The sequence below is a fragment of the Haemaphysalis longicornis genome, unplaced genomic scaffold (assembly GCF_048455015.1).
Source record: "Haemaphysalis longicornis isolate Haplotype H1 unplaced genomic scaffold, Haemaphysalis longicornis Haplotype H1 scaffold_4, whole genome shotgun sequence".
NCBI classification, from domain to species: domain Eukaryota; kingdom Metazoa; phylum Arthropoda; class Arachnida; order Ixodida; family Ixodidae; genus Haemaphysalis; species Haemaphysalis longicornis.
Window position 1 is genome coordinate 21,203,602 of NW_027526361.1, and position 27,505 is coordinate 21,231,106.

The 27,505-nt window shown below is 49.8% G+C and overlaps 1 protein-coding gene across 1 annotated transcript; it reads right to left on the reverse strand.

Moving 5' to 3' along the window:
- Nucleotides 1-20,590: 20,590 nt before the first annotated feature.
- LOC144179688 (neprilysin-1-like) lies at nt 20,591-24,211 on the reverse strand. Its single transcript, XM_077708136.1, has one exon. It carries the CDS (start codon nt 24,209-24,211, stop codon nt 20,591-20,593), a length of 3,621 nt encoding a protein of 1,206 aa, XP_077564262.1.
- Between the last annotated feature and the right edge of the window lie 3,294 nt (nt 24,212-27,505).

Below are 27,505 nucleotides of genomic sequence, written 5' to 3' on the forward strand. Positions count from 1 at the left end.
GTGCCTGACGAGGGCTCCTGACCCTCTGGAGTTCACAAAAGAGGAGTTCACAACAGAGGACACGCTTCAATCAAATATACGGTGAGAAAAAAATAAGTAAACAAAGAAACCAAGAAAGCATAGTTTGTGGTACAACGAAAGCCAAAATTGACCTGTTTGTTCTCTGCGTCCTTTTATTTCTAAAAGCTTTTCTGTGACATCAAAATTTATCTTCTGTGACATCAAAATTCCTCTCTATCGACGGTATCCAGATTAGGCAACCTATCGTTGGTTGTCTTTAATCTCACAGAAGTTCTTATTACTTTACTTTAGAGAAGGTACTTTCGCGTGATGTTACCCACGCAAATGCGGTTAAAACAATCGAGAGATAACGTTTATGTTTGCAGACTACCAAAAAAATTCAATTTAGCAAGCTAGGACATAATACAGAAATTTTAGTATTGCCTGCTAATTTTGTTACATTATGATGCATGTCTATGGCTTCGAGTATTCTCCGTAGTCGCAATTCCTCCAGCACAAAATTTTCCCCAGAGCACTCGCTGAGCATGAATCTTGTCCTCTTGGGACACGACAAGCTGGGAAGTGCTGTCTAGCTGCAAATGCGCGTTGCAAAACGGAGAAGAATCCACGCATAAAAACTTCGGAGCATAGTAGAAGTGATGGCGCAACGGAAAGCTAAAACACAAAATGATTTGCATATGCAGCTAATAGACAATAAATTAAAGTTTTTGTTACCCTAAATGACAGACTCCCGGTTAAAAAAAACCCCGAGCCATCTCCAATCACGTGAAACCTGGGTAGGGGCGAAGCATGCCGTGCATCAGTGTATTCGAAGATTGTAAGTCTCTTTCTTGCCCCACGGCGTGCTCTGATTGGGCGCCGTAAAAACATCCATGGAGGAGCAATCGCGCGCTCGCTGAGGCGGTGGCGCCCTCTCTTGCGTTGAACCGGATTAAAGCAATCTGCATGCCCCATCTGCCCCTGTTTGGGGTAGTGGCCGGGGTCAACGCTATAGCGCAGTGCAATGCCCGCCCTGGAGGCTCGTCTTCGAAAATAAAACTTAATAATAACCGATACAAAGACCCGCTGTAGCTAAATACTACTCCGGTCGCCGAAAAATAACAATGGTTCCAAAGACTGAAATCGAAAGCGTACTAAAAAATCTCTCAAGCAGGGAACCATGCGCACTACATGTTGTATCACTTCCCAACTCTATCACAGCACTCACTACATTTCTCCACAGTTCATTGGTACACACACTACTATAACCACTACTATAACCCCGAGAACTCACTGTAGATCACAACACCGAAAGTTCGCGACAAAACATCACCATCAATACAACAACCAGTAGGGTAGAATAGACGCTTCTATTCACTTGTCTACCACACGGATAAACTAAGTGGACCACCGCTCAGCCTCAAGATGATCGAATAGACGAGAGCGCGCCTTTCGTAGCATGGGAAACATGGAATTTTGCGACCGCGCTGTGAGCGCCGCCAAGCCACGCCTTTTCCAGAGGATTAGGGCACCAACGCACAGCAAAAAACATAACAAAGGCGTCGCGCGACTAAGTGCGAACGCCGAGTTTGTGTCCAAACTTCCCTGCTAACAACTTCCAATAGGTCTTCGCAACCCGACAATCGAAGATCGCATGCTGCAGGGTTTCTCGCAGCCCGCACTGTGGGCATGTGTCGGAGGGTGCCCCACCCCATGCTGTGATGCGGTCCGCCGTGGCCAGGACCCCCCGCCACGTCGCCAGCTGAAACCCCTTACGTCGGCCGGTAAAGATGAGGCCGTTAGCTGCTTCTACCGTAGCGCCCTGCTCTTTCGGAGCTGGTCCTCAGTGAGCTGCGTCACTTCCAGGGTGTCTTATATTTTACTCGGCGGTGCGTTAAGGACGCCCACGTCAGGGAGCTGCGTTCTAAAATCTCTGAACGACTTTATGATGTATTTATAAAACCGGGGTGGCTGCTCGTCTGAGGGTCCTACCGGCACATTATCGAAAAACAACGGTCGGTCCATGCCAAAGAAGAATTCACAGAGCTTTCGCCCCGGGCATTACTCATCACGCGCCAGGTTGAACCAGTTCCTTATTGCGAGGAGATTACTCATAGTATCTAGAAGTTGGGGCGCTTTTTAAGTGGACAATGGTGTCTACAGATCGGGTAGGGCTATGGAGGGCGATAGCACCATCTCTAGAAGTGGATTCAAAACTGGCGTCCGTGAAGTAGATTGCCGCCCCAACTTCTACAACCCTCGAAGAATTCTCCATAGCCGCCGCCGTCGAATACGCCGTGAAAGTCGAGCCCCCTGCCACCCCAATTTTCGTGTTTAGTGACTCACAGGAAGCGCTACGAAATATTTCCCGATACACCACACACCCATGTGTACCACCCTGGCACTCAAAAGATTTCAGAACATCAGGCACGCCGACAGCATCTCTGCCCGCTACGCGCAAGCAGGCAGTGTTTCCCGGTCCCCCACCTCGCCCTCGCCCGTGAAGCCGCTTCTGTGGTCCGGAAAACACAGACCTCGTCTCTTATCACTCCATCCTTTATCCACTACATGCATGGCATCCTCTCGCGTCCCACTTGCTCTACACCCGACTGCCCTTCCTACCCATCAGTACGACACCTTTACTGGGAGTGCCATCCGCCAGACCTACCACCACACCTGCGTTCCCGCATCGCTTCCTGGGAGGACTGGTTAAACCCGGGGCCTGGCGTAGATGTCAAATCGACGCAAGAACTTCTGGCGGCCCACTGCCTTCGTGTTAGTGCGAACCTCTGGGAGTGCTACCGACCAGCCGTCTCCTAATGAAGAGACTGGCACGACGGCCCGGACTAAGTCTGTTTAAAGAATAAAGTTATCTCTCTCTCTCTCTCTCTCTCTCTCTCTCTCTCTCTCTCTCTCTCTCTCTCTCTCTCTCTCTCTCTCTCTCTCTCTCTCTCTCTCTCTCTCTCTCTCTCTCTCTCTCTCTCATCTAAACAGGGGGATGAAACCGTGCAGGCTGCTTGGAAGTCGCATACAAGTGCGGGCCACTTTTTTAGTTTTCCCATACCCAAAAAAGGAGCCTAGCATGGTTCCCTGTTTCCTGAGCTAGTGCTATTATGAGCAATATGACAGGGAATACAGGAACGCGTGGTAAACAGCCTCAAAACAGACTCGGAGCGATACGCGGATGGCGCTGTGGAAACGAAAGGGGAAAAGGAGGGCGCTTTTCCACTAACTGTTGGCACTCCCACCGCGCTGGAATTTATACAAAGCAGCAGCCTACGTCATTTCGCCGATAATATGGCATCGTCGGACAGCCGATAAGACACACGGCTGGAATGGACACAGTTGTTAGAACAGCGTCACCCTTACCACTTTGTTTCCGACGGCGGCCGCTGCGTATCACTCATGGCTGAGTCTGAGGGTGTTTTCTACGCGTCCCTGTGTTCCCTTTCATATTGCTTATAATAGTACATGCCGTGGTGGCCGCGCTACCCGCGCTATGTAGAAGTAGGTGGCCGAGTGCCGACACGCAGGCTTTTATCACAAAGCTTTGTTCCTGCAAACAAAGGTCAAACGATGCAGCTACCGCTACCCGCACATCCGCTTCGCCCGACGCGTGCAAGGCCACCCCTAACACTTTCAGTCTACACACTTTGTCAACGTCGCCAGGCAGGTCCGACGCGAACGCGCCAAAGCTGAGCGCCGTGCCTTTTCTCTTGATCAGCTGTGCACCGGACAACTCGCTGTAGTCTGTGAAAATCCGTAAAAACGCTATAACTGTCTTCGTCCCTTAAGAACAGGGAAACGTCGCCCGCGTACGCCGAGACCTTGACCTGACCAAGGCCGGGCAACGGGAAGCCAGGTATCGCTGGGGAGTCAGTTATTCGACGCAAAAGCGGATCAAGGCATAGGGCGAACAGGATGGGAGACAGAGGGCAACCCTGCCTTATTCCATTAGTGACGGAGGAGGGTTCAGTTAGCTGCCCGTTAACAAAAAGCTGCGACGTCACGTCCGCGTATAGAGCCCCCAACCTTGCCATGCATTCCAGAGGAAAACCGGAGCTTTCCAAAACGGCAAGCAAGTACTGGTGCTCGACCCGGTCGAAGGCTTTCGCCTCATCGACCGAGAAGAAACAGTCGGAGATGCCCGTCCGCGTCTCTAGTTAGCGTCAGCGCGGATAATATAGTGCGGCCGGGGACACTACACGCCTGCGCTAAGCTAACAACCTCCGGGAGCGCGATTCCGATGCGTTTACCCAGCACAGACGGTACCAGCTTGTAGTCCACGTTCAGCTGAGTTATCGGCCAGTAGGCATGCGGTTCTGAAGGATTACCATCGGGCTTAGCTATTAGAACTACCTTCCCCGCGCGAAACGAGTCGGGTTTCCTTCCTTAGGCCAAGAACGCGTTAATCATTATTACTAGCTGCCCTTTGAGGACCGGGGAAAACACTTGATGGTGATTGATGATGATTGCTATTGGTTTCCCCTTTGAAGCGGGGTGATGACATATCATCTTACCAAAAAGGACTAATATAACCATGTTTTACACTTTTGGTTTAATACTAGCGCTGCTTAGGGCAGGCACTGAAGTTTATTAGGCCCGAAATACTTTCTTTTTCCTGTTACAGGTGCTAACTGTCCTATGCAATATTCCCCTCTCTGCTTTTCGTCCACCAGCATTCTAATCTTCTTTTCGTCCCCTCGGCACCCTTGAAGTTAACTTCCTCTCTGATACCCTTAAATCCTAGGGCTTCAGGAAGCCCAATATTCCCTTCATGTAGATTTGGATGGATACCCTCACATTCTAACACTATGTGCCGCATAGTTTCTGTTTCTTTTCCGCAGAGCACACATACACCATCATTTTGTGAATACTTCCCCGAAAAACTCTTTTGTAACCCCCCCCCCCCCCCCCGGAATTGTGCCAGAAACGGAGGAGTCGCATGCCTTTTCTTGCTTCGACCGACCACTTGTAGGACGCCAGGTCGTGTTGTCGTCTCCTGCAACACATTTCCTGTGCGTATGCGACCGCATTTTTTTGTTTGTTTTTATTGCGGGCACCGTCTCCCCCCTCATTGTGGATTTGATGCGACTTACCAAAAAAGGTGATATGCAGACCGAATAATCCGGGAAAGCAGTCAACGACTCGCTTGTTCCCGGCTACACCGCTGCGTTTAGGTAGTTGCTACCATCGCGACCTTAGCTCGTACGCAGCCAGCTAACGCCAAGGAAGATGCAACTGATGCCGAGAAAAGTACGCTGTATATTCATTACGAAATACTTGCGACGTGACATGTACGAGACTGCATGCGCGGAAACCCCTTGTAACAGCGACGAAAACGCGTCGCTTACTTGTGATCTCAGCGGGCGTACTGCTCGTATTGCTTGGTAAATGAATGACTACGCGATAACGATGATCGGATTGCTTCGCCGCACATGCTTAAAAGTGCTGCTATGATCTGTAATTTGGCTTAAGCATTGCCTATTTCTCCTGCAATGTTTTTTATAGTCATGGCCGGATTTGATTAACGATATCACTGCCGTAGCCTGTACTGTGCGCGGCTGATATGTTTACTTTTCGCGACAACTTGTCCGCAATGTATGATTTGTATGAAAGCGAGTTTTCAGGGTTTTCGAGCGGATTTGGACATGGCTATACTTCGTTTTTATTAAGACCTCGGCGTAGGAATTTATAACTGCAACGTGGGTTTCTGTCTGTTTACAGTTAGCCTGCCTTTCTCTGGCATCAATTTCGGAACCCATGACTGCTCACAGAAGGCGAGGCTGTGTACGAGGCGAAGCACTTCATTATAGATTTGGGGCAATGGGGAGTTTTCAATAGCAGAACCGAGCGTTGGGGGCCCCCAGGAAGTTAGGGGAACCCAAACGCAACACGCGCGCGCGCGACGATAGGGTCTTCTCCAGCAGCTCGCAGTCGGCTTCGGATGTACGTCATCGAATGTTGGGAACTTTATGTTTAGCGTTGCGGCAGATATTTCATCGCCGCTATCGTTACATTTGCGAAGGACAGTCCCTCACACTACTCCTCACCGCACTACCACTCCCTTTCTCGAATGTGGAATTTTGTATCCGTGGTTATTGCCGTTTAAGCGATCGATGATCAAGATACCTGCCACGGCCTAGGCCGATTCTTGCACGCAGGCATCGCCATCCTTGGGCCACTCGCCACACCACGCGTGAACGGGCCGGCGGTGCCGAGACCGACCCACCGATCTCCGGGTCCGGTCGGCGTATATCGCCTCAGATATTTAAGCATCGCTTTGAAAACCAGTACTTTTCTCCCCACAAAGATCCAGTTTCACCAATGTGGAGCTTCTTTTCCACAACTAGTATGACTTCAAAAAGCGGCAACAAGCTGTCGCGACCTGCGTCGGTTCGAGCCGCTCCGTCGGCCGTGTGGGCGAGCATGGCGGGTGTGTGTGCGAAGCGTTTCTGCGAGCAGTAAACGCTTCATGATTTCCTGCTTTACACATTTCTTACAAACAAGAGAGAGAGAGAGAGAGAGAGAGAGAGAGAGAGAGAGAGAGAGAGAGAGAGAGAGAGAGAGAGAGAGAGAGAGAGAGAGAGAGAGAGAGAGAGAGAGAGAGAAAGCAAGCGGAGAGGCCGAGAGGTTATCCAGGCTTAGAGCCCGGATTGCTACTCGACACTGGGGAAGGGGTGTGCAGGGGATGAAAGAGAAAGCAGGCAAAAAAGAGGGGAAAGCAGAAGGGCCGCGCACACACTTTAGTCCCTTTGCGGGCACTATAGTCTTTCGGCTAAGCCTGTTTCCAAAACGCCAAAGGGCTTTTGTTGCCTTCTGCGAAGTCGATTCTGGGGGTCGGTGTCCTAGAATAGTCTCTAGTGTGAATGGTTGATTGTCCAATCGGTTGAGCTCGGCGGCTAAAACACGTCTTTCTTATGAATACTGCGGGCAACGACAAAGCACATGTTCGATTGTCTCTTCAGCCTCGCAGGCGTCGCACTGGGCACTACTGGCCATGCCGATGAGGATGGAGTAGGCTTTTGTGAAAGCCACTCCCAACCTCAGTCTACAAAGTAAAGTTGACTGTGATCGATACAGCCCACACGGAAGATGGCGTTGGGGTAGAGTGTCCTGGTTATGGAGGTGCGGATGCACAAAGTCCGGTGTATTCCATTGAGTAATGGAGGTCCTCCGCGCTAACTGTGTAAGCAGCCTAGCGGCATCAGTCCTTGCAAGCGGAAGCGAGATGGTCCTTTCACTGTCATGGCCTGTCCGGGCAGCTGCATCAGCCGAAACATTGCCGGTGATTCCACAGTGACCTGGCAGCCACTGAAATACAATATTATGGCCCATTATGACAGCCTGGTGAAATAATTCTCGAATTTATGTCACCAGTTGGTGCAAAGGACCGTAGCACAGGGCTGCTCGGAAGCTTTGAAGGAAGCCTTTGGAGTCTGTAAAAATAGACCATTTTTGGGGAGAAGCTTCCATGATGTATTGAAGAGCTTCACGGATGGCTGCAAGTTCAGTAGCCGTAGAGCTCGTCACATGGGCGACACGGAATTGAATTTTGGTTGATTCTGATGGTATAACCACCGCACCTGCCGAACTCGAGGACTTCACAGAACCATCTGTGTATGCATGCTTCCGGTCATTGTGTTGTTCGTGCAGTAACCGCATAGAAAACTGTCTGAGAGCCAGTGGTGGTAAGTCGGCCTTCTTTCCAATGCCCGGAACATGCAGACGAATCTCGGGGGTCGTCCTCCCCGTTGTGGTACAAACAAGGGAAATCTTGAAACATAGCTCGGTAATCACCGTAGTCTACATTGTTAATCGGGGAAACGAGCCGCAGCTTACGCTTCGGTCGCATACGTCATACAACACCACGCTCAAGTTGTTTGCGGAGAATGTACCACATTTCTTACGGTTATAAAGTCCCCATGAGGTGAAACTGCGCTTGTCTCACTGAGAATTAACTTCAAACTACTGGAATTAACATGAAAATACTTTTAGAACGCGCTTCCTAAGCGAAGTGTCACGCGATGCAAGCCAACTACGCAGCAAGATAGGAACGGTGACCCTACAAGTGCCGTCAGAACTATCGCAGCGTCGGCCTCTCCAGTGGTGGGCCTCGCGGCCAATAGCCAGTCTACAAGCAGCTTCTGCTTGTGCTTGATGATTGCTTAGGTGGGCAGGCAGTGTTACACAAATCTCTAAATCATGTCAGTTTATTTTGAGCCGGTTTTATCCATTATACACTTTTAGGAGGCGTTACATTGCAGCGCGAAGCGTTGAAAACGAGTGTCCCGGTGATTTAGTACCGCGACCACATGAGAATACGACGACATGAGACACCGACTTTCCCAGCCGCTAAGGGGCTTCGCCCCTAAGAGGAAGGGTTCCACAAACATCCTCGAACTAAATGATATTCGCAATACCCGAAATAGAGGCCACTTAGGTGTCCATAAAAATGGCAGCGACTTAGCTTAGCTAGCCCTAAGAATGAAAAGAGAAAACCTGGCTTAGCCTGAATAAGTCTTGATTTCACTTATTTGTTCTTTCACTTACCTGATTACTATACTAGTAGGCAAAGCTTGTCTTTGTCTACCGTTGTGGTCCCGCTTCCGGCTTTTTCCGAGCCGAACGGCTCGTTCTTCCTTAGTCTCCGACGCTAGCCACGCGCTTGGCATTCAAGACCATCTGCAGTGAAGCAGGTCGCCGGGCGACATCGGCGGGGTCGTCAGACTCCGCTGGACGCCGACGGCTCAAAGCCTTCCACTCCCACCCCGCGCTCAGAGAAGACGTCCCGGCCTCGCTCTTCTCATCCAAGGCCCAGCTCGCATGCACGTGGCAAGTCACGTGGTCAGGCGACGACCGAGATGCGGAGCCGGAAGCGGTGGCGGTGGTGGCTTGGAAACGTGGCCGTCCGCGAGTTTCAGCACAGCGAGTCACGTGATGCGTTGCCAAGGATACAGCGCAGCTGAAGGTCAAATGAAGGTCAAATTTCCCGCGACGGCAAAACGGCTCCACGAGGTTAGTAAAGCTCTGCTTTAAAACCTGAACAGTAAAGAGCACCGTTATGTGTCGCTCGTGGAGCGCAAAAAAGCCGTTAGCAGCCGAGCAAGATGATGATGATGATGAAATACGTTTATTTAGTATGAGTCAATGGGTTTTTTTTAAACCCTTGTTAGCAGTCGGCCAGCATCCCTTGGGAACTGGCGGCAGCCTGAGCTTGATTGATGATCTTGGCCAAGAGCTCTTTGCTGCTGAAAATGGTGTAATACGCTAAACAAGATCCGGGTAGGTGAAAATTGATGGCTGTTACGCGGCAGCGAGAGGGGGCCTCATCGTACAGTCGGTACCAAGGGAAGGAATGCCTGCAAGAGCTTCGGAGGTGATAGACGTTAGGGTAGCTTGATGCATTCGGTGAACTTTGAAGACAGCTGTACCGCCAAAGTCGTGCAGGCGTCACGCGGGCTTGGAGGATGGTGGTAAGCAACGACGGGGCTCTTAAAGAGAATACGTGCGAAAGGGATATTGGCTTCATTCACAGGAGGAGTAAAGGAACGCTGGGAGAGAAATAAAAGCTGTGGCAGAAATTCAACACAAATCGGACTGGCTTTAAAGAAAAGGGCTATTTGAAAATATTAAGCAGTTAGACTGCTTTAAAATGCGAGAGAAAATGACCTCCCCATAAACTCGGAAAAGATGCCTGCACAAGCTGGTTTGTCCTTGAAGACAGCATCTGTAGTAACAACCACATGCTGTGAAAATTCCTCTAGACGAGCATTTCAGATGCCGAAAAGCATCCGCTTTACCACGAGCTTTGCGCTTGAAGTAGATACATTTGCGATTCTCGTTAGCTCTTCTTTTGTCATTATCTGACCATCGCGAATAGGAGCAGATAAGAAGATGAGAATTAACGGGGAAAGCGATGGCTGGCCGTGCACAAGTCATCTACGAACAGTGTACGGCTGCTCGTGGGGTCGTTTGTCTGTGCCGATTGATTGATTGATTGATTGATTGATTGATTGATTGATTGATTGATTGATTGCTTGATTGATTGATTGATTGATTGATTGATTGATTGATTGATTGATTGATTGATTGATTGATTGATTGATTGATTGATTGATTGATTGATTGTAGGGTTTAACGTGCCGAAGCAACGAAGCCGATTGGGCGCGCCATAGTGGAGAGCTCCGGATTAATTTTGATCACCTGGGGATCTTTAACGTTCGCCGAAATCTCGTACACACCGCGTTTTTGCTTTTCGCCTCCATCAGAAAAGCGGACGCCGCGGCCAGGAATCGAACCCGCGTCCTCGGGCTCAGCAGCACAACTACTTAGCCACTGAGCCTCCGCGGCGGGTCTGCTCCGACGTCGTCGTTTTCTTCCGGAACTTAAATATTTGCATTCCATAACTCATTTGAAGCTAAGTTTACATTGGGGTCATGGAAAAATTAAGGCAGTATAAAATGTGATGTTCGGCTTTACCAGTGGAGAGGCTGGGGATTGGGTTGTCGAGGTCGGGGGCAGCGCCGTCAGCAGCGCCAGCCAATGGAGCAAATCCGGAGTGCAGGAGGTTCCCAAGCACTTCAAGTAAAAACGAGTGGCATATCAAGATCAACGTGATGTTTTAATCAAGCGTTTTCTCCTCCATCACTTAAAAAAACTCCTTCAATCCGTACGACGTACAGGCACAGGTGGTTCGGCCGCATGGGATACGCCCTTTTCCTAAATCTCCATCTTGTGCAAACGCCGTGCACACCGTCGATGGACGCAGCAAATTAAAGCCAATAACCTAAATCAACCATCAATACCCGATTTTAGAACCTGAAGTTCGCGATTAGAAATATTTGGTGAGTTAGTGCAACCGAATGAAACCACGACGGCCCAACTGTCTCACCCATTGGTCGACACCTGAGTGCCCCCCCCCCTCGCCCCCTCACACAGACTTTGTCTGTACAGTTAGCTCAACAGCAATCCTCGTTTCATGTTTTCACACTTATTTTAATCTAATTTAAATTCGTCGTCCCAGCCTTCGTCTCTCTCTCTCTCTCCCTCGCTCTCTCTCCCTCTACCATGTTTTGCTGATTAATTTGGATTCGTTCGCTCCTAACGGTGGCTCAGTGGTCATGGCGAAGGGCTGCTACACGAGGACGCGAGTTTGATTCTGGCCGTGGCGGCTGATTTTCGGATTGAAGCAAAAAAACTAAAACATTTGTGTGCCGAGATTTCGGTGAGAGTTGAATACCTGCACCTGGTCTACTGTAATCCGTAGCCCCCCCTCCCCCCCCCCTCTTCCCCATAATTTTAAAGCGAAGCTTTCTCTGGCTTTTCCCTCCTCCGCCAACTCCTCGACCCTACTTCATCCAAAACCATCACAAGCACTCGACTGCACTCGTTAATAAACAATTACTCAGGCACGTCCGCTGAGCTCCTCGACAAGCTTCGTTCCATGTGCCTTCCTACTTCCTCATCGCGGCACCCTTCCCTTCCCCATTACTCCGGATCTACGAACGTTTCCCTCCACCAGGACGTAACCAGGACGCTGAGGTCAAGCACGATATTTCCCAAATACGTCGATAAGCCACTCCAGGCAACTACAAGGTCACCAATAATCTTGCGACAACTTACCGACCACGCAATAGACTCCCTCACAGCCCTATTCAATCACCATTGGTCTCGAGGCACGCTCCCATCAACGGGGTGGCATGCTGACATCTAATTAATTCCCAAACCCCACAAAGCTACTCAGTTGGAGACCTCCACCAGATATCATTCCCCTCTTGTCTTGGAAAACTGCTTGAGCCCATCATCAACACACGGCTCACCACCTTTCTCGAAACCCATCACTTGCAGCTCCCACACAGTCTCACTGGATTTACCCCAGGGCTGTCCGTACAGGATACGCACCTCCGTCTCTACCATGACATCATAGCTAACCCTTCCAAAGCGGACACCTCGGCCATCTTGGCACTTTACCTCTATAAAGCATTTGACAGCGTCTTTCACGTAGCCATTGTGAACTCTATAAACTCGCTTAGACCTGGGGTAAACATCTACTAATATATCTCCCTTCTTCATGACCGCACTGCCACTCTACAAGTCGGACCCCTCCATACCTCCAAATTAACCTTCCCCGCCATATGCACACCTTAACGTTCGGTAATGTCTCCTTTTTTGTTCCAATCTCGCTGTGATCCCCGTGGCCACCGCGTTGTACTCCATCACAAATTTCCACCCCTCTATCTATGCAGACGATATTACGTTATGGGTCAAATCAGGCAGCGATGCTCTAATCGAACACATTCTCCAGAAAGGCGCAGACATTGTCCAAGCAACTGCTTCTCAGTTAGGCCTTCAGTGCTCCTCACACAAATCTAAGCTAACTCTCTTGCACCCTACTCACAAACAACCTCTCGCGGAACCCCCCATCAGAGTTTACGTAGACAACTACATCGTCCCTCACGTCTACTCCCTCCGCGTGCTGCGCTTCACCGTTAAGGCCAACCGCGGGGACGTGACCACCTTAACTAAGCTCCGATCGCACGTATTTCAGACTCTCAACCTTCTAAGAGGAATCCCTACACGGCGTCACGGCATTTCTGAATCTGAACGCTTTAACTCCCGTACTGCAAACTCACTGCCACCCACAAAACAAAAATACACTACCTACTACGACTCTTCTACCGCGTTGTGCTCCTAATACCTCCTAAAGCCCCCACCGGCCATCTGTTAGCCCTGGGAATTCACAATAACGTCGATGAAATCATCGAATTCCACCGCGCAAGCCAGATAGCCAGGCTATCACGCACGCAGCTTGGCCGCACCCTTCTTGCAGTGGCCCACCTGATCTCCCCCTTCCCCTTACCTATGGCCTCCCTTATTCCAAATCCGTTACGCCAGCTCTTATATGAACGCCACTGCCACGCAATATGCATCCCCACCACCACGCCGACCGCCGATTGGCGAGGCCAAGACATCTGCAGCCCACATTCCCTCCCTCCCAGCATCATTTATATGTCGATGCGGCTAGCTACCACGATAAGCCGCCTTTCGTCACAGCCGTCTTTTCGTCGCTCGACAGCCCCCCTCCCCCCCTCCCGCCTAGGACACACTCACAGTACATACATCAGCAACCGCTGCGGAGGCGGCGGCCATATCGCCCTCGCCCGAGTACAGTCTCCCACGGCACCCCCAGCTTCCGAGATGCTCTAGTCTAGTACCGGGAGATTACGCAACACTTCCGCCACCTCCGCAGGATTTATCCTCCGTCACACCCTTCCCTCACCAACGAGGCCCCTCGCCACTGGCGCCTACTTCAAACCCACACAGCCCTCTGCCGAACTATCCTTCACCGCAGCAACCCCATTCTCTATCCTTCGCTTCTTTGTCCTCAGGGTCTCGACGGGATACCCGCTATTATTCTCTCTGCGAGTGTCCCCACAACCCATTTCCCCATTTTCCCTCCCCCTTAGACTGGGATCGGGCCCTGGAAAGCCTCGACCCATAAGCGCAGTTGGCACTAACCAACCGGACCACCTAGGTCGCCAAGAGCTTGGCATCCTCCGCCACCCCTCTCCCCTAGACCCCTCCTCCTCCCGTTGGTTTTGAGGGGGCTGCTGGTACTACTGCTGCTGTTGCTGCATTCTGGCCTTTTGCGCCGCTGCGTTTTATCTTACGCCAGCTAACGCAGCTGGCTTCTCGGTATAGCGCCCGTGGCGACCTTAAAGCGGTTCGCTGTGGCGCCTGGCGAAGTGACGCGAGTTTTCTCGGACCGCGCCCGATGAGCCAGGCGGCGAAATGGCTAGTTGGGAGCACCTGGGGAAACCGGAGTTCCTGCGCGTATCATGTCCTCAGCCAACACTTGGAGCCGGTGGATTCTTCTTGAGGGGGATAAAACGTTGAAGGTTTCCCTTGCAAGTCTGGTAATTATTGACACACTCGCCACAGCTCACCGTTCGCCACGGCGCACGTCAGTTCCTTTCGACCGAGGTATGCCACGATGCTCGCGTTACTTCTATTCCCACCTCTGCGTTGGGTCCGACAATTTTCTTAAGATTCTTTCGCTGATCGTTCTATTCTGTCGATGTTTGGCAGATTCAATCGTCCGTGAAAATAGAAGAGAACAATCGACAAGTTGGTCACCACCGCAACAGTGTTGATCGCGGGCGTCTCAAACTTGCCCTTCCACACTCACGCTAAGTCTCCAAAGCTTGGCTGCCCCACAATGGTTTAAAATTCCAGTAAGTCAGACAAAGTGTGCAAATCCTGCGAATTGCGAGACCTAGTGTATGATTTCAGTGAAAGAAATGGCCGCGTATCTGTTTCTTTGGTTGCAAATGTCGACAAAAGACGATTGTCGACTGGTGCTTTTGCCTTGTAAAAGCTTCCCTTCTCTTTCCCGCTCACCTGTCATGCTGTTCCTCTCTCGTCGCGCTCCACCCAAGGTTTGCGCTAGAGGTTTGCTCAAGTTAATTTAAATTTACCGCGCTCCACTGCTCCAGGCCGGGTGCCTCAATGCCAGCGCTGCCGTACGGCGGAGACGCGCATGAATCGAGTCGCCGTACTTCAGCGCTTTTTTTTTTTTATTGCGCCATTTTGCCCCAGGGCATCAGAGGAATTGAAAGAAAATATTTATAGAACCACGTTGCCCTAGTCCACGTGCGTTCGAAGCAGAACGTGGAACCTATCTAGTGAAACCTTTCGTCACTGTTGCCGCTTAATTTCTTAAAATGCCGCCAGAAGCTATAGTGGCGCGGGCGACAGCAGGCGACGGAGTGAATTCTTTTTCTGCAGTGGATGTAGTATTTTATTTCGCAAAAATCAAGCATCTATGATTTTTTTATAAAGGAACACTGTGAACATCCCTTATGTATTAATTTTCTGTAATTAATTTTTGTAATGTCTTGTTCTTCTTCAACAATGTTGACAAGTATGAACATTAAACTGTACTTAGACGTTTACATTTCGTTGTGAGTATATAAGACTATTGCGCAGTTGATTTTGTTTCACTTTGGCCGGCTGACTGGAGGGCTGCACGTGGTCTTGGCGTTCGCCCAACCTCTGCGTTCCAGGCCCGCGTGATGTTTCAAGGCGCTTGTTTGAGCTCCCTTATTTTTTATTTTCTTGAAAATTTTTATGGCTAGTGCAGTACATGCTAGTGTTTTATTTATTGTAATTATGCTACAGATATTAACCCTAAATGTACAAGGGTTTAAGAACAGTGACAAACAAAGAGCGGTGATTCCCTTTGCCAGTGAAAATTTTGTAGATCTGGTCTTCCTCCAAGAAGTGAACTTTTTTTCAGTTGAAGACGTCAGAACCTTTCAGCAGAACTTTAATATCCCGTCTTATTTTTCTTTGGCGTCTAACCACTGCTGTGGAATGGGCGTCCTAATCTTCAACCACACCATCCGTTGCTCCAGTTCTAACTCGACAGATAGTGAAGGAAGATTGCTAGTCTTGAAATTCTCTCTTTCTGGTGCCCGCTTTAAAATCGTCAACGTGTACGCTCCTGCACGCATCACAAGTACAAACAAAAACTTCTTTCGTTGCCTATAGGGGCGTATGTTTTGGAGTGCGTGCCCACAATTCGTTGCGGAGATTTCAACTGCGTCCTTGATAGTAAGTATGCGTGATGTACGCGGGCAGGGTCAGGGTCGACCAACGGGGAACGCACGCGAACTCGGGTTCCTAGTGCAAGACGTCCACCTGGAGGATGTATGGCTGCTCTATTGCGGAAATAATTTCTCTCCCACGTGGAAGCGCGGTTCCTCAATGTCCCGACTAGACACGTTTTATATGACTCCAGACCTAATCAACACGGTGTCAAACATAAAAGTAAATCAATTGCCTAGTATGGCCGGTTACATTTCCGACCATTACCCAGTGCTCCTGTCCCTATTTAAAGGTCACCGTAGACTTGATGGCACCCAACACTGGAAGCTTGATACTAGAATACTGCAAGATGACGTTGCATTAATTGTCATTGAAAACGGATATTTTTTCTTCCCTACCGGTCGAGGTTAGCAAACAGCAGTGGGACAGTTTAAAATCCATATGCAGGCAACAAGCTCAAACAGCTGGCCAAAAAAAAAAAAAAAGGTTCGTGACACAGCTGAGCTTAACAACACGCTCAAGCGTATCCGGGTAGTTAGATATGATGGAGAACTAACGCCTTTAATGAGTGAATATTTTGGCATCCTTAGGGAGTGGTACAAAGGCCAACTGAATGAAATAATGCACCCATCCGCTGCCTACAATATTCATTGTCCTTGCAACGGTAGTTTAGAAATTTAGAGATTTTCGGCGATGCGTGAAACTCCAAACATTGTAGAGTGGGTGCGCTGTCCGAATAACACCATCTCCACAGACCCATCAGCTATAAAATCAGTGTTTCTTTCTTTTTTTACTGAGGTGTTTTCAGGAGATTCGCTCGAGGTAGGTGAAAGACACATGGTAGCACAACTATGTTCTTCTTCAAACTCCCTACCTCAGGTTCCAGAAAGCATACACTCCCAAATACTGAAGGACGTAACCTGTACCGAGCTATACGACATTTTAAGAAAAATGAAAACCGGATCAGCGACTGGTCCGGACAGTTTTCCTACGGAATTCTACAAGCGCTGCTGGGCAGAATTAGGCTCTTCCTTAGTGCAACTTATAAATTCAATCCTAGCAGATCAGCGGCTTCCAAACTCGTTTAAGAGAGGCCGTCTAATCTTACTTTTGAAAGAAGCAAAAGACCCCTCTCTCCCGAGTTCCTACAGACCAATAACTGGTTTGAATGCGGACAACAAGATTTTAACTTCCATTTTGGTGTCCAGAATTAAAGCTCTGTGGCCGGAACTCCTCTAACTATAATATTTTTTCGGCACTTAGCCTAACTCGAGACATATTAGCCTATACGCACCAAACTGGCATAGCCGTCCTGTGTGTCTCTTTAGACCAAAAACAGGCATTTGATAGGGTCAATCATTCATACTTGCTTGCCATATTTCAGGCATATGGGTTTCCTCCTGAATTTGTTCAGCTTCTCCGAAAATTGTCTAAAAATTTATCCAGTGACCTGGTCATTAATGGTGTGGTACAGGGTGAAATTGTAATTCATAGGGGCGTCAGACAAGGATGCCCCTTGTCGCCGCTTGTTTTTGTCTTATGTCTAGACCCCTTCATCAGAAAAATCGTTGATAACCCCAAAATTAGGGGCTCCCCTTGCCCGGAGAAGGCTCGGTTAAAGTGTCTGCGTACGCAGACGACGTCACTATTTTTATCCAGGACACTGATAGCCTCGTGGCTGTTTTAGGGGACTTCGAGTCTTATGCTCGACTTTCAGGTGCCGAGTTAAATGTCACAAAAAGCGCTGTTCTCCCTCTGGAAAACGCTACACTCGCCCCCTATCATAACTTAAAAATAGTTCGAGACCTGAAAATTCTCGGCGTCAACTTTACCGAAGAAGGTGTTTCTCAGACATGTGGCCCGAGCTAGTTGATGATATTCAAAATAATGTTGCGCGGGCTAGGTCTTTCAACTTCTCTTTTTCGGAGAAATCGTATCTGATTAAATGCATTTTTCTTGCTAAATTCTTTTTTGTCTCCAGGATTATGCTGCATCCCAATCCTGTTACGCACAAAGTGTCCCGCGACATTTTTTTTTTCTTTTGGGATGTGAGCACGGAGCGTTTAGCGAGAGATGCTGTGCGCCTCCTACGCCGCCCTGTGGGTTATGGTCTTCCTTGCATCGACCTCATGAGCCAGTTGATGGCTTTTAGAGTCGCCTCTTCACTTCTCAGTGACGTAGAAGCTCAGCGCAGACCTTTGAACCTCTACTTTCGCGGTCCTTCTAGACGGGTTCTTTGTCCAACCATGTCCAGAAACCTACACTCCAGTGCAGCTATTCCGTCAAGACTGTTCAAGGCCGTCATTACTTTAGCTAAAGAAATTCGCGCAATGGATGCTGATCTCGATTTTGTGAATGAATAACCTGCCAGGCTGTGTAAAAAAATAGTTACTGCAAGGTCGGGAAGGCGTGGATCTACCAGATTTTCCCTGGTTACGGATGGCTTCAGGTAGGCTGCCCGAGGACGCCAAAAACATCCGGTGGCAAAAAGCGTGGCGAATTCTTCCCACAAAAGACAGATTATTTTGTTATGTAGTAACACAGAACTGTTCCTGTCCCAACTGCGTTCAACCAGAATCCACGGCACACACTTTCTCAAGCTGCACTGTTGCGCGTTGCTTTTGGCGCATCATACACCGTGCCGCTCCAAGTTTGGGCCTTGCACGGCATCAACTGACAGAACAGTGCCCTGGCACTCCCCTAGGCAAATTGTAGTAATTGGCGATGATGTACTATGGCGTGATCACTGCAGGGCCCTTGCACAGAATCGCAGGCTACGTATGCAGTGGCCCCTGCTTTCCTTTTTCAGGCAACACCTCGTGACCTTTCTATAAAGCGAGTTGGCCCTGTTGGGTGAGGAAGAGTTTCTGCGACAGTGGTCTACCAGGTTTATTGAGGTTTCGAACGAAAGGGTTATTATTCATGCCAGCTTTCCAGACCTGTGTAGTTAGGTATTTTCGTTGTAACAATTGATTTTGGTGTTAGAATTGGGTGTTAGTGTGCTGCAGTACTCGTGACATTAACACCAACCTTGTTTTGCATATTGCTGCATTCTTGAAGCGAATGTTTTTGTATCCTTGTTTCCCTCGCATGTTAATATTTTGGTCGAAGCGACTCTAAATTATTAGTATGTCAATCTTTTGTCTGCAATCAACTTGAAGCTGTTTGTGTGTTTCTGTAAGTGTCTGTAACTGGCAGCCTTCGGGTTCTGTTAGTTTTGTAGCAACAGGCGCTGCATTTGTTTAATTGTTTCTGTTTGTTACGTTGCATCATTGATACCAGGATTTTTTATAATAAATTTATCCTTTCAAGACAGACAGACAGACAGACAGAAAGACAGACAGACAGACAGACAGACAGACAGACAGACAGACAGACAGACAGACAGACAGACAGACAGACAGACAGACAGACAGACAGACAGACAGACAGACAGACAGACAGACCAAAATTTCTGGGTGTAAGTATCCCAAGAAAGCTTATTGTCTTTAAAATTACCGTTCCATCCCTGAACATTGGTAATGGTTTAACAAAGTTGTTGTCGTTGTTGATCCTTGGGGGATTGGCCACGAAACGGGAACTTTGACGGGATTATGTGCCCGCCTCAGAAAACTACGAACTGAAAACCTAAAAGTTCCCCCCATACTCCGTGCCGAGTGACACATAAGTGCACGCAAGCCACGCAGAGCTCTGACTCTAGCGAAGATGCGGCGTTTGCGCGCGTGTTTCCAAACGCTTCGCTGTGCAGCGTTCCACGTGAAATCTGTGATGTCACTGCGCGTGTTATAATATTGAGCTACTGCTAAAACGATACCGCCGTTCGGGCTCTGGGGCCTCGAGGTAGAGTTCGGGTACTTGCCCTGACGGCCTCGGAACTAATCCTAGAATGTTTATGTTAGTTTTTATTGCATTTCTCTCGTCTAAACTCAATTGTTTGATTGCGGAAGAACTCAATTCTTCGTGTTGTATTTTGCTATAAATGGTGATTTAGTATGTTTTAGGTCGCTTTAGGTTCGGGGCCTATGTCCACGTTTAATTAATGTTCAGTATCGAGCGAAGGCACCTGTCACGTGGGGCGCTGTGCAGCGAAGCGTTTGGAAATACACGTGCCAGTCTGCTCGCTGAAATAATTCGCGTCAAAAGACGAGGAAAAAAACGACGGCAAAAACAGCAACACAATGATATGATGCAGTAAGCACAATGTAGCAGCTAAGTGATTGGTAAGTATAGGATTCGCCTTCAAAGCAAGTAAGCAGACTTAAGTCCCCGAGAAAGTTTTTTCGGCGTTGTACTTAGGTATCTGCATAAATTTTTTCGAGCCTTCCTTGCCTGCCGCTTGTCTATCGCCTTAGGCTCCTGAGTTCACCTATGGTTGGTGGATGAGGTGACTTATCGGGGTGGTTACGCACATGCCCACTTGCCAACATTCAGACCTCACGCACCTACCGGTAAACGCCCAAATACTATCGCATTTAAAACATAAGCACGCATTCCTGTAGTTCACAGACTCTGTGTGTGTGTTTGAAAACAGGGCTCACCTCCAACCCCCGGTTTTATACTTCAGAAAGAAAATTTAAATAAAAAAGGTTCAAGGTAATCTTGAAAACCTTCGTGAAAGTTCGCTCAGCAAGGTTATCATTCTTCGAACAAGGACATGATATACACTGCGATTAAGCAGTTAGTTCCAAAGCAAGAAAGAAAAAAAGGATGTTATGCACCAGCAGTTTCTATTAACATATTCACAGCACTACCTTTGATCCATTTACATCTGGAAAAAAAAAACAGGAGGAAACAGCCGGCCATGAAAGTTCGTTTTTCGAGCCACGAGTGGTCCAGCGGCGATCGGACCGCGTTGGAGACTAGTGGACCCACTTCGCGGTCCCGCCGTCACCTAACGAATGCACCCACGATGCCTCACATCTTTCATCCTCATTCGGAACGTGTCTTGTTTTTCATGTTCAAGGAGTGTGTAGTCCTATCACGAGCTCTGAGGCGCGAAGAAGCACTTGTTGAACGTGTTCTGAGTGGTCGAGACGTTCCCCTTGCAGGCGAAAGCGTCCTCGAACTCTCTCATGCCCATAACGGCTGGATCGATCAGGTCGGTCTCCATGACAGGCTTCCGCAAAAGCACCATCTGAGCAAAGTGCTGCTCCCTGACGTTTGTGCAGAGCGTACGCACTGCTGAGATGAAAAAGAGCTGGTCCGGTGTCATGTGTGCGACACCCTGCAGCGTGTCGTCTTCGCTGCCGTCCAGATAGATCTGGTAAGCCTCGTACGCCACTCGGACGGAAAAGACGTCTGAGATGATGCTAGTGCAGTCGGGGTTCATGTTCGGATCCAGGCCCTCTTTTATCGCATTCAGCAGGCACTGCGTCTTCTCCTTGAAGGCATTCTTTTTCTTGTCGTCTCGCAGGATTCCTTCGTTCGTGTGGAACATCTCGTTGATGAAATCCCGCGCGATCATGGTTCCCAGCCCACCGAACGTGAGGCCCGCAGGGGAGCGGCCGTCGTAGTACGGTGGTTGCATGGCACCTGACGGCACAATGAGTGCGTTGTCGCGCGCGTCGTAGAAGGTGTTCTCCCGAGGAGGTCCGACGCGACGTTCCAAGTCTACAATGCGCGACGGGAAGATAAACTCGGCCATCCTCCGGTAGTGGTAGGTCATCTGCATCGAGGCCCGCGCGGTGATGTTCGGCATCGTGAGGTACCGTTGGTAGCGATTCCGTGATGCGCTGAGGTACCGGTGAAAATAGTCCCCATGCCCTTGGACATGGTCGTAGTAGTCGTCCAGCCGTTGGTAGTTCTTGATCCACTCGGGGTAGCTGACGATGTAGTTCATCCTGGCGAACATGGACTGCACGTCCAAAGAGGCCCATCGGAACTGTTTCAACACGACTTGGAATCCATCGAGGATGGCGGCGACTATTTTCACTGCTTTGTCGAAGTCGTCCCGAGATAGCACGTTATCCGCGAAGACGCGTCCGACAGCGTACGGCATGACATCGTTGACGTCCCGAAGGCAACTCCTGTCGTAAGGAAGCTTCTCCTCTTTGATTCTAGCCGCGAAGAAAGACTCCGTCATGTTTCGGAAGTGCACACCAGCATGCCGCATGAAGTGGTGAACCACTCTCCAACCAATGTAATTCATGACCCGTAGCCGAGTCTCGTCCTGTTCAAACAGCGTGGAGATGATCCGGAGATAGCGCTCCGACCTAACTAGGATAGGCATGTCGTCGGTGACTTTGTGAGCGTTGTCCCCAGACACAGTTTTCAAAAACTCCAGCCAGTACTCGCTAGTACGCTTCCCCTTCGACTCAGCGTCTAGTTGCTTCAGGTTCGTCCTCTTGTACCTCTTCTTACGACAGCCCTTGTTGCAACGAGCTGCCAGGTTAATTTCGAAGGCCATGATTGTATTGGCCAAGCTGTCGATGTCTTTCTTCCCCGGGCTCAACGCCGAGATGACATCTTTGATGTACATCTTGTAACCGAGCAGCGTGTAGTCCTTGTGCTCAGCGAAGGACAGCAGGGTGCCCATGGGCACGACAAAAGTCGAGCAGTCGATGCCGTACACTCTAGTCTCGAAATTCTCAGGGTCAGGGAGCGCCTTGACGGCCACAATGGCTCCCGCCCCGGTGTCGGCAATGAATTTTCCTAAACTCACGTACGGATGCGAGTTTTGGAGAAAGGTTCCCTGCGAAAAAGGCCAATTAGACAATTCATATTTCTGCAAAACACTTTCAATCAATTTAGTGTCCTTCGGGTTTCTCACAGGCTCTTCTAGACACATCCTGTAAAGGTCTGTAGCCTTTCTAACAGCAGCCGATTCACTGGGTCTCGTCTGATAGGCAAGTAGAGCGTCCTTCATTTCAATGTACTTGCTGTCCACAAAGATTCGCTCAGCACCAAGCACGATTTTGCGATAGGCACTCGGTCCTTCATGAATCCAGCCTTTGCAAACGTAGTTGTAAATGCTGTGGCACGGATTTGCACTGTTGTTCAGCACATAGAAGAGATGCGTGCCAGCCGAGCTGCACTGCACATCGCGACAGACGTGGTCGTCGGCTATGACCTCGGGGGGTGGGGCCACAGTCTTTCGCTTGGCTATTCTATCGAGCTGGTGAATAACAAGGCCGTAGGAAATTAGAACAAGAATAAGCGTGATCACGATGTTCGCTACGAGGAGGCAGCAGGGTACTCGTCTACTTTTGGTCTCGGCGTCTCGGTGAATTTCGTTGTTCATCCCAGCGTACACGGAAGGGTCATTTCCGCCCTTTCCGCTTCCTGACGACGGCGCCGGTGGTGGAGGCGCCTTCGCTGGTTCTTTGGCTGGCGGGGGAGGGCGGTGGGCCCTTAGACCACCAGGTGGCACGGGCGGACGTTTAGGAAGCTCCACTCGTGGTTTCTCGGTACCTGATGTTGGACGCGCAGTCACGCCAGGCTTGCCTTGACCAGCTGGCGGCTTCGTCTCCAATTTTTTGTCTTCAACTGTCTGCGGCATTGTGTCCCCCGTTTTCTGAGCCTGTGTCACTGCCCCCGGAAGCGGTTTAGCTAGAAGCGGTTCCTTCTCAGCGTCCGGGGCAGCACCCGGTTCCGTCGCTGACTCGCCGGACTCGCTGCTAGACTCACTGTCCGAGCTCGAACCAGACGACGATCCGGAAGAGGACGAGCCCGACGATTCTGAAGGCCCTTTTTCCGGGGGCACAGCTTGACCAGTGGTGGGCGCTTTCACAGCCGCAGGAGGAACCGGGGCTGCAGGAGCGGCACTAACACCAGGCACGGCTTTTGCCTTTTCAGGTGCCTCTGCATTGGCCGTTGCCGTTGACGTTTTCGTCTGACTGTCACCCGTACTTCCGGTACTGCTGCTGCCACTCGTGCTGCCGGTGGTTTTGCTGGCGGTACCGCTGGTGCTACCACTGCTGCTGCCGCTGCTACCCGTACTGCTCGAGCCGCTCGTCGATGTCTCACTCTCAGAGCCCTCCGACGAGGATCCAGAGCCAGACGCTGTCTTCGAACTGCTCTCATTTTTGCCGCCGGCCACCTGTGGCTGTGCTGCGACAGGCGGAGGAGCAGGCGGCGGTGGCAGCGACACGGGCGCCGCTGGGACCGGCTGCACGCCTCCCTCTTTCTCTTCCACGTCTCCCTGTTTCAGCGGTGCCAACGAGGTCGCCCCTACCGGCGCAATATCGACGCCCTTGGGCAACTCTTCAACGCTCCAGATGCCGTCGAGCGGCTCCTTGGCGGGCTCGACGTTGTCTCCCGATAGGTGAGGCAGGACCGGAAGATTGTCCGACTTCTCTGGTCCCGGGTCTCCGTAATCGACGCTTCCGATGCTTTTGCGTGGGTGCTCGCCGGCCGGAGGCTGACTACCGAGCTCGCCCTCGTTGACGCTGATGGAGGGTCTCCGAATGTCTCCATACTCAACCAAGGGCTGCTCTGGTGGTTCGCGGCTTTTCTGTTCGGTCTGGCTGCTCAGAGCGCTCGCCGACCCGTATGGAACCGGAGGGCCTTCGAGGCGAGGCTCACTTTGGCTTTTCTCGTCCAGCGTGGCCAGAGGATGCGTGCCAGGTTGCTTACGTCGAAGCTTTTCCGAAGAACTCATGGCGCGGGGCGCGGACGAGACCCTCCCACTGTGGCGGCGAAATGCTCAGCTGGGCCGTTTGCCGGGCCGCCAGTCGAGGCGCCTCCTTGGAGAACGCATGGGCCAACACGCGTGCATGAACCGCGCTGTTGTGCACAGAAGTCGATGCCTTGCGTCCCCACTTCAGGGGTGTGTCGGGCCGAATTTACGTTTTCGGCGCAGGTCCATCGCGAAAACGGGAAAGAAAGGCTTGCCTGGGGCGAGCTCTCGAGCTCGGCGGAGCGGCAGGGGCAGTGGTGATGATGATAATGATGTTCCGGGGTGCATTTTTTTCACTACGAAGACCATCCACAGTATAATTGCTTTTTTTTTAACATTATTGAACATTCAAAATTTAAAAGTAACCCACTTCTCGACTAAAAAGAACTATATTTTAAATTATGTACATCTACATGTAACTAGAACCTCATTCGACGTTCACGATGCCTAAAAACAAGGAAAATGCACCATAATGATGACGATGACGATTGGTATTGGCTAATTACAGTTTGACATCATGGACAGCGGCCTGTGGGTCGAGTATGGACTCTTCCATCCTCCTTTTCCCCCCACCCCGCCTTTCCAAGTACTGGAGAGCTATTATGGTCATTGGGTACCCTCAAAACTCACCGCCAAGCGCAATGTGCGGTCAAATGCGGAATTTTTTATTACACAGAGCGCAAAAAAAAAATTCCCCGCATTTCCCCGAGGGGAAGAATGTGAAAGTGCGAATGCACGAGTTGAATTTGCGCGGTTCGGTAATGTTCGCGAAAGAGAGATCACACACACACACACACAACTACAAAGAAAGAAAGATACATTTATTCACAGACACCTATTTGTGTTGTCGTTGTACTTGATTGCTAGAGCGGATCTCAGCTTTGAAATTTCGTGTCAGTACTCCTTTAAGCGGGTGCATTAGCCCGTCTCACGCCCGATTCCTGGCCAATCCCCCACGTGGGTATGTGCCATGTCAGCGGCCAGGCAGCGCGCGCCCATCTCCCCCCGTTGCTAGGGAAGACGAGGAGCGCGCGCACCCGCAGCTGTTGCTATGCGGACTACGGCGGCGGACGATTCAGGCTCGCTTAAGAAGTGCATTCGCACTTAAAATGCTAATTTGGCGAAGTAGGATGACTAATTGTTATCCTCGAGAGGTTATTATCGATATACAGACATGCCCCTACTGAACTTCTGCAGTGCTCAAGCTTCGCACTCTGCAGACACAATTAGAATGAAGTAGCACTAAACGGCGCATGTACAGGCTGCGCCACAAGACACCAAAATTTATACTAATCCAGGAATATGTCTAGGATGTTGTTCTTGTTTTTAATTTACCGATGTCTATTTCTTATCAGCGAGGTGTGGGAAATATGCATTAATGTACGAGATATTAAGGCCCGTATCTCAGATTGCCCCCAAAATTTGTCTGTCAAGTTTACTTCCCCCACGTCTCACGACTCGCGTGTTGCAAAAGCAAGCTTCACAAGACATGGTTACTTGTAGCTTAATAACACAATTCCTACCTCTGTAACTTCATACAAGAGATTAGCCCTACAGGAACCTGATGAAACTCCGTGGAAAGCACGAAATTTTGATTACCGGGGTTTCTGCATGAAAACCGTGTGTCAGAACACTGCTGAAATTTCTTCAGCTTGACATGCGGTAGTGTTGCGCCTGATGGCGCTGCTCTTTCGCGTACAAGGGGCAGGATTTAAAGGTGATGCTGCACACAAATCGGAGGCTGAGCTTCAACGTTAAACCAACTAGAAAAGAGTGCACGATGCTTGGTAGCTCTAGAATTATCAACCAGAAAAAATGCGATGGATGGAAGGCTGACAGAGACTATCAATAACAGAGTTTACTGGGGAACTCGAATGACGTTGACCCGCCGCGGTGGATCAGTGGCTACGGCGTTGTGCTGCGTAGCACGAGGACGCGGGTTCGATTCCCGGCCGCGGCGGCCGCTTTTCTGATGGAGGTGAAAAGCAAAAACGCCCGTGTGTACGAGATTTAGGCGCACGTTAAAGATCCCAAGGTGATCAAAATCGATCCGGAGCCCTCCACTACGGCGCGCCTCATCACCTCCGTTGCGTACGCGCGTTAAACCCTACAATCAATCAATCAATCAATCGAATGAAGTTGCATGCACTCTCTTTTTCAGTGCGTTCTTTCTAAAAATGTGATAACCAGAAGCCCCTAAAAGTATACCTTTATTCTGTAGAACATAGCTATACTTTTTGAAGCTTCTGGTTATTAGATGTGAACGGTAAAGCTACAAATCCTACTATTGAGGGAAATATCAGGTAGAGGGAGCCAAAAAATGGGCATGCGAGGGTATTTATTTATTTATTTATTTATTTAATGGTACAGCAGGTCAAAACTTTGATTTACGCAGGAGGGGCTATACACAACAGAAATGAGATACATATGAAAGAGAACATAGGCAATAAATATATCAGAAACAATTCATGGTACCCTGCATCTCATGCACATGTTTTGAGCAACACGACAGAACAAAGTAACTTAAAAAAAGATGACACTGTAACGCTTCTGCAAAACCCTTTGCTAAGAAATATCTTTTGCAAAAGGAATATAAGAAAGCGGTAAGAAAAAAGAAAGAAGGAGAATAAGAATTATGCGCGGCGTTTTGGGAATCCACGGCACGCGTGCTCTTGTTTCAATTCTATAATCCTGCATATAGTGTCGCGTCAGTTTCACAGTTGAGGACTACGCCTCCCAACATTCACTCGGTTTATCGTCCCTGCGACAGCCACAGCGGCGAGCAGGGTGGACTTCTGCGTGTGCGTTTACATGGCCTGACTCGTCTCCGCATTTTAACTGCAGCGTCCCTTTCGGCAGTAACTGGCAGGCGATGCTCAACCACACGCTTCTTGAGGCCATACATAGTCTCGTTCCAGTACTGACCGCGCAACGTATGTAGCTGCTGTGCTTGGGTTCAACAAAACAAAAGCCGTAAAGATAGCAAAAAAAAAATTTCCTTCCGGGCAACCTTCCTTTCACTTCCTTGCTTCCTGCTTCGAAATTTCGGGGAAGCAACGCTAGATTTCACTTCCAACTTCTTTAAGCGCACATTGGGAGACTTACTCACGCCATCCCGTATAGAGGCTCTCCTGACGTCAAAGATCTCTCCGAGACTCCCGATCCTCCCAGCCAGGAATCGCTCCCTCGCTCTCAATCGTGATGTCTACTTGGGGGCGAAAAAAGCATCAATCTGGATTAACCGGAGCGTCCTGTAGACCGACCAGGGCTACGGGG

Bases quoted from the DNA above. Each gene is read 5' to 3' on its own strand.
- LOC144179688 (XM_077708136.1), bottom strand. From the start codon at position 24,211: ATGAGTTCTTCGGAAAAGCTTCGACGTAAGCAACCTGGCACGCATCCT.